At 48.2% G+C, this 7498-nt stretch overlaps 1 protein-coding gene across 1 annotated transcript; it reads left to right on the forward strand.

The window, feature by feature from the left end:
* The first annotated feature begins 1818 nt into the window (after positions 1 to 1818).
* On the forward strand, positions 1819 to 2857 carry Erich4 (glutamate rich 4). Its single transcript, XM_017794840.1, is given in 4 exon segments — positions 1819 to 1992; positions 2584 to 2714; positions 2716 to 2753; positions 2808 to 2857. Coding segments are annotated over 4 exon segments (393 nt in total).
* Positions 2858 to 7498: the final 4641 nt, after the last annotated feature.

The raw sequence follows: 7498 nt of genomic DNA on the forward strand, positions 1-7498 counted from the left end.
ATTTGCACATGCATATCCAATCTCTATATATCTGATTATTACTAGTCACAGTTGGTTAATTTCTGAGCTGCTTGGCATCTGAGCATGGCTATAAAGTCACAGTTGACTTAATACAGTTATACAACATTAAACTCAGTATAACCCCTGTAAGACATAAAATTGAATGAGATTTTAACCTTTAAAAAAGATCTGCATTTCATTTTAAAATATACTGTTTCTTACAGAAAGACTAATTGTTTTTTCTCATTACACTGAGATGTTGGTGCATGTTTGAACCAGTGTCCAGTCTACAAAGAGGAGGGTCAACACAGAGGAATCATTTCCTCCATGCTTCCAAGTGAAGCCAGCTATGGTCGAGTAGGACCTTTGACTTATCTTCACATAGGTGGAATTGGTAAAAGAAAGGAGCCAGGGGCTCCTCCCAAGCCCTTTGGCTTTTGAGACAGAGTCTTACTACATACCCCTGGAACTCAATATATAGACCAGGTTGGCCTCAAGTTTGCAGTGATTCTCTTGCCTCTGCCTTCCAAGTACTTGGCTCACAGGTACATGTTGCCACACCTAGCTAACCTTGTGAAATTTATTTCTTTTTATTTTTAAATTTGTATTTCTTTTTATTTTATGTGTATGAGTATTTTGCCTGCATGTATATAAGTGCACCTGTGTGTGCAATGCCCTTGGAGGTCAGAAGAGGGCATTAGATGTCCTAGAACTGGAGTTAGTGATGGCTGTTAGCTGCCATGTGGGTGCTGGGAACCAAACCCAGGTTGCCTGGAAGAACATCCAGTGTCCTTAACCACTGAGATATCTCTCCAGTCCCAAGTATTTTTCTTTTTCTTTTCTTTTTTTTTTCTGGTCTTTTTGAGTCAGGGTCTCCCTGTAGCTCCAGCTGTCCTGGAACTCACTATGTAGACCAGGCTGGCCTTGAACTCATAAAAGATCTGCCTGCCTCTGCCTCCTGAGTGCTGGGATTAAAGGCATGCGCCACCATGCCCAGCTAAGTATTTTTCTTTTTAATAATTATTTATTTATTTTGTGTTTGTGAATGTGTGTGGGCATGTGCATCCCACTGTGTGTGGAGGTCAGAGGACAACTGGAAGAAGTCAGTTCTCTCCTACCTTGTGGGTCCTGGGGTTGGAACTCAGGCCCACAGGTTTGGTGGCAGATGTCATCACATTGACCTGGAGATGTCAGATGAGCAGGTGGAGCTGCCGAGTTGGGGTTTGGGCTCAGGAAGGAGATGATGTGTAAGTGAGGGACTCAGGACCACTGACACAGGCATGGGCTGGCAGGAGTTGAGGCTGCCACTTCCTGCCCTGTCCACACAGGCCACCTTGACAAGTCCAAAACCAGCAGAACTGGCTGCCGTGCTACAGCCTGAGCCTGGACACGGACTCTTCAGGCACACTGCTGGGAAAGCCCTGGGATGGGCCCAGCAAAGGGACAAGTGAGGACCAAGGTCAAACAGAAGGTTCAGTTGAGGAGGCCGAAGAAGAGAGGCTGGGAGGTATAAGGCCCTAGGAGGGACAGGAAGACAGGCCAGCATTGGCAAGTACTGAGCACCAAGCACCACCACGAGCGGGTCAGGCGTCAGGAGGGCAACAGGGTGGAGTTGGACCTCTTCTTGAGACTGCCTTTGGACCCTGTGAGATGGCAGAGGTTGGACTTTGGTGGCCAGCTGATTCTCCCTGAAGAATGGACTTTGGGATGTCTCTGCCAGCCCCTCCCGGCCCTTCCTTCCCCTCACCCCACAGTTTCCCAGGGGACTGGGTCACCTGGACCTTGCTACTTCCCTGTTCTGCCATTCGAAGTACTGCTATGGAACTGTGGGTGCAACTGAAGCAGGCTGGACTGGAGCCCCCTGGACTGGGCCCACCCCCAAAAGCCCTGAGGGTGTCCTCTCTAGAGGAGAACGGTCGCCAGACCGTCATGTCACCAGGGGCAGACCTTGGGGGTGCCAGAGAGCCCCTGCTGTGGATCTGGGAGGAGCTGGTGAGTGAGCGGAGGCATTAGAGGGACAAGAGATGCAGAGAGAGAGAGAGAGAGAGAGAGAGAGAGAGAGAGAGAATACAAAGGACCAACAATTAGCAAGGCCTGGTGGTTCATGCCTGTGATCCCAGCACTCAGGAGGCTGAGGCAGGATTTCAAGTTGAAGGCCAGCCTGGATTGCAGCTTGAGACCTTGTCTGAAAATACAGTACAATAAAATAAACAAACTAGAGGCAGAGACAAGGAGGGGTGGAGACAGGGATGGAGAGGGTGGGAATCTAAGATTGAGAGCAGGGATGCAGGAGCTCAAACTGTAAGACAGCAGAGGAGAGACCAAGGGCAGGAACGGGGAGGCATAAAGACAGGGACATTAAAAAGTAAGGAACAGACAGAGACAGAGACATGGAGACAGAGATGGAGAAACTGGCAGACAGAGAGGCAGAGATCAGGAGGCACTGTGAGAAGCATGCGGCACTGAGGGTCCAGAGATGCAGCAATGGCCCTACCCAGGCCAGGACTTGAGCTGGGACCGGCTCCACGTACTTCCTGGCAGGCCCCTATGCCCTCTTGCCTACGGTGTCCCTTTTTCCTGCAGGGAAACCTGCGCCGAGTGGATGTCCAGCTGTTGGGACAGCTGTGTCGCCTGGGGCTGGAGATGGGGGCCCTGAGGGAGGAGCTGGTCACCATCCTGGAAGAGGAGGAGGAGGAGGAGGAGGAGGAGGAGGAGGGAGGAGAAGGAGGAGGAGGAGGAGGAGGAGAAGAATTGTGGTGAGGAAGAGGATGAAGAACTCTTGGGGACAGAAGAAGCAGGACATCCAGGGGCCCCTTACCCAGCCCAGTGCTTCCCTGACTTTGAAATGACTATCTGAGGCTTTTCATTTGACACACAAGTGAGTTGCAAATTTCTGCAAAGGAAGAGGAGATTTTTTTCTGGACCAATCAGATTTGGAATCAACAGGCCTCTCCAGGGGGTGTTCTCTCTGAAGATGTCTGGTGAGATCCTGGTAGAAGCCTGTGTGCTGTGGGCAGGTTTGGTAGATGCAGGGAGGGCACAGAGTCCACAGTTCTGTCAGTAGAAGAGCTTTCAGGGTGGCCTGAAAGCATCAAAGATGGGGTGCTTTACAAACGTGATGGAGAGGTTTGCAGATGAGGCTGAAGATCAATTCTGTCCCGTGTGGTAGGCACCTTGCTTGTTCGAAACATGGTGAGTCCAGATTGAGACCAGCCCTGAGTGTAGAGCACACACCAAATTTCAAAGGCCAGTGTGGTAATAAGAAAGTAAAAACTCTCAATAATTAAAAAAACCGAGTACATATTGAAATGATAATATTTTGAATACATAGGATAAAAATATTAACTTTACATGTTGTATTATTGTGGCTTTATATAATGAAATTGATTGTTTTAACTATTTCTTTTTCTTTTTACATGTGTGGTCTGTGGTATGTGTTGCGTGTACATATATGTGCACATATGTGTGCAGGTGTCTGTGAGTATCTTTCTTTCACTCAGCCTTATTCTTTTGAGGCAGGGTCTCACTGAACTTTAAGTATTGCCATTTTGACTAGGTTGGCTGGCCCATGAGCTCCTGGGCTCTGCCTGCATTCCCTCCCACAATGCTGGGGTTACCGACACACACATGGCTGTACCCGGCTTTTTTTATATGGGTGCTGGGGTTTAAATAGGTCTTCCTGATTTCATTGCAAGTGCTTTTACCTATCTCCTTAATTCTCTCTCTCTCTCTCTCTCTCTCTCTCTCTCTCTCTCACAGCACGAGTGTGGAAGTCAGAGGACAACCTCAGGTATCAGTCCTTGTTTGAGATAGGGTTGCTCACCGATGTGTAGACCAGGCTAGCTGGTTTAAGAGCTTCCGTGGATTATCTTGACTCCACATCTCTCCATGGAGCACTGGGATTCTACAAGCACGCTATTGAGTCCAGCTTCATGTTAGTTCTGGGGATTTGAACTCAGGTCTTCATACTTATTCAGCAAGCACTTTACCCACTGAGCCATCTCCTCTGGGCTTTGTTTTGTTTTGTTTTACAAGACAGGATCTCTCTATGTAGATCAGGCTGGCCTGTGATTCTCAATTTTATTGCCTTTCAAGTGGTAGGATTGCAGGTATGAGCCACCATGCCTGACTTTTTGACTTCTTTTTTAAAAAATTATTTATTTTTATTTTATGTGTATGAGTGTTTTACCTACATGTATGTAAGTGCACCTGTGTCATGCAGTACCTGTTGAAACCAGAAGAGGGTGTCAGATCCTCTGGAACTGGAGTTATGGATGGTTGTTTAGTGCAGGCTCTCCTCAGGCCAGCTGTGAAGACCCTAACCTGGATCGGGTCCTTTGCCTATTAGCGGGGCAAGAGGCACGGAGTCACAACACACAGACTCCGGGAGTCGGGTAAAAGCAAGCACTAGGCGAGGTGCTGAAGGCTTGTAAGTCCTTTTAGTCAGCGTATTGTTTTCTGATTGATCCATGCCACGCAGTCTGTCAGCAGTCACTGGGCTCACAAGCAAGGTACGGAGGCGGAGGCGTGGGCTCCTTTTGGCGGGCTATTTGCGGACCAAAAAGTGACGTGAATTCTCGCTGAATCCCAGGACTCTGAGTCCGTGCCATCTTTGGAGGCCTCCTGCTACATTTCCACCCTTTTTCTTTAAAAATGACTGTCCAGCAAGAGCCTGTAGGCAGCTCTGCCTTGGGATGACCCCAGGATCATGGACTGTGCCTGTCTTAGGTTGTTCTATTCTGGCATGAACCTTACCCGTCATTGGAGTATGGGCATACACGTCCATGTCCTGGCTTAGGTTGATTCAGCCCAACAGGATCTTACCCGTCATTGACTACCAGCCCTCCATGGGGTATCATCCCGGGGGATCAGTCAAGGTGGGGAATTATCTGTAGGAGGCCTTGTACATTTGTGCAAGCCAAGTCTGTTGGGCTGCATAAGGCGGGTTGAAATCATCTTTGTGTACTGCTCTGAGGGCCTGATACACCGAATGATTGAATTTTTTTCTGACTGTGGGAACGAAGAACAAGGCATTTAAGAAGTAGAAAGAGAAGAATAATTATGCCTGTCAGGAGTAGGTAAGTGTCGGTCCAAGACGGGTCAAACAGTGCTTTTAGATTAGAGGAACTGCTGGCATAATCTTGGACAGTCAGGTTGAACAGTCCAATGCATGAGGATGCATTGTTGGTAGTGAAGCATAGAGAGTTATTTAGGGGCCAGGAGCCATTGAGTGATTCCCAGGAAGTAACTGGGTCCATGGTGGGGAGGCCAAGCATAGAATTAGTTGAATAGAGGGTGGGGTAGGCTGGGGAATGAAGCAATAAAGGCAAGAGTATAGGCAGGGAGGGGACCAAGGCCCAGAGGTCATGGGCTGTGGCCGGGGTGGGAAGAGCAAACCAATTATCCAGATAGGGGTGAGGTCTCTGGGTCCTGGGGGTCCTGTTGGTCAGTTGCTGGTCTCACATCTCTCGCTGGAACCCATACTGGCTTTGTTTCTGTCTGAGGAAACACACAAGCATAGCCTCGCCCTCTTGTTAACAAGGGGGTGGGCGGCTGCCATTGACATGTTATGGGGTCCTTCCATCTCACTAGTGGCAGGGGTGTAGGCCTAGGTATGGTATCCCAGTGTTTGTAGGCCAGCCAGGCTCAACCCATTTTCATCGAAGGACAGGAAATTAATGCTGAATAGAGCTTCAATTAGAGCCAGGTGCGGGTCTCTTTTAGACTCAGGGGTAGCAAATTTTTGTAATGTTTCTTTGAGGGTCCTATTGGCCTGCTCCACAATAGCCTGTCCCTGTGGGTTATAAGGGATGCCAAGGGAGTGGCTAATTTTCCATGTTGACAGGAATGATTGGAATTGTAGAGAGGTGTAAGCTGGCCCATTATCAGTTTTTAGGGTCCGTGGCACTCCCGTTACCAGCATTGTTGATTGACTGCCTTAACGGCGTGTGAGGCCTTTTCACCGGTTTGAGTGATGGTGAAAAGAAAGGAGGAGTAGGTGTCAACAATGACATGGACATACTTAAGATTACCAAAGGAGTTATAATGGGTGACATCCATTTACCGGAGGGCATTGGATAGGAGACCACGTGGGTTAACTCCATATGGATTGAGGGGGCCTAAGGGAGCAAGGGGTGCACATGTAACACAAGATCTGCTCAGATATTTGCATTGAGAGATGGGTAGGTTGGGTAGAAGGCGGTGCAGACTGCGAGGAGAAAGGTGAAATTGTTGGTGTAAGGCTCTGGCTTGTTCTAGTAGGGGAATCTCTACAGACATAATAAGTTTATCTACTTTGTCATTTCCCTTTGCCAAGATCCCAAGGAGCTTGGTGTGTGATCTTATGTGGGAGATGTGCCAGGGCCATTGCCTGTTATGTAGGATATCCTTGAGAGCTCTCATCATTCTACGGATGGGATCCTTGTGGCCTTTTACCTGAGCAAAGGGAAGACATCTGAGGGCCTGAACCACATACTGGCTGTCGGAGAATATATTGAGCGGCTCAATCTGGCAGACTTGGAGGATTTTTAGCAAGGCCAGGAGCTCCCCCAACTGGACAGAGCCAGGATTGGCTTGTACATAACAGGCGTCATCCTTTCCCATGTGCTGAATGACAATGCCATAATGGGACCTATTGGCATCCGCATGCACTGAATGACAATGCCTTAATGGGACTTATTGGCATATGAGAAGGCTAGCCTGGCTAAAGGTAGGGGTTTATTGCAAGGGAAGCATGTGGCTGAGTGGTGATTTCCAACTCCCCTGTGAACCCAGACATCATTAGTTGGAAAGCCAGAGAGTCTGCCCATAATGTTTGGGAATGCTTAAGAGGAAAGGGCAGTATAATTTTGTCAGGTTCCTTTCCGAATATGCGCCTGGCTGTTTGTCGGGGCTTAATTGCTAACTTGAAGGCAATATCATACTTAGAGCTAAGCCTCGTTAGGTCCGAGGTAGCCAGGTGGATCCACACCAGGGGGTCTTGTTGCCATAGCGCCCCAAGACACCATTTTTAGTCCAGAGGATTAAGGCCAGTAATGGTTCTGCTGGGTCATGACGTCGGAGTGACGCAGACCAGAGTATATGATCTATCTTATTAAGAAGATCTTTAGCTGGCTGGGTGAGAGGGATCCTTAAAGTTGGTGAATTATGGCTTTCCAGCAGGGAGAACAAGGGCTGGAATTCCAAGTCAGGGACTGGTATAAATTGTTTGAGACAGTTTATAGTCCCGCAGAGTTCTTGGAGATCTGTCAAGGTATATACAGTTTTTTTGCAAGATGGAAGGGTTAAGCGGTTTAATTACAATATCTATATGGTAGCCAAGGAATGTGAAAGGTTGGATGTATTGTAACTTGTCTCGTGCAATGTGGAGACCTAGACATTCTAAATCAGCAAGCAGACTGAGTATTGCAGCCTGTATTGTGAGATTTGTGTGCTAGCAGTATGTCGTCCATATAGTGGATGACAATTAGGTCCTTGGGGATGTTGGTTAAGGCCTTAT

Source organism: Nannospalax galili, unplaced genomic scaffold, assembly GCF_000622305.1.
Source record: "Nannospalax galili isolate Female #2095 unplaced genomic scaffold, S.galili_v1.0 scaffold1687, whole genome shotgun sequence".
NCBI classification, from domain to species: domain Eukaryota; kingdom Metazoa; phylum Chordata; class Mammalia; order Rodentia; family Spalacidae; genus Nannospalax; species Nannospalax galili.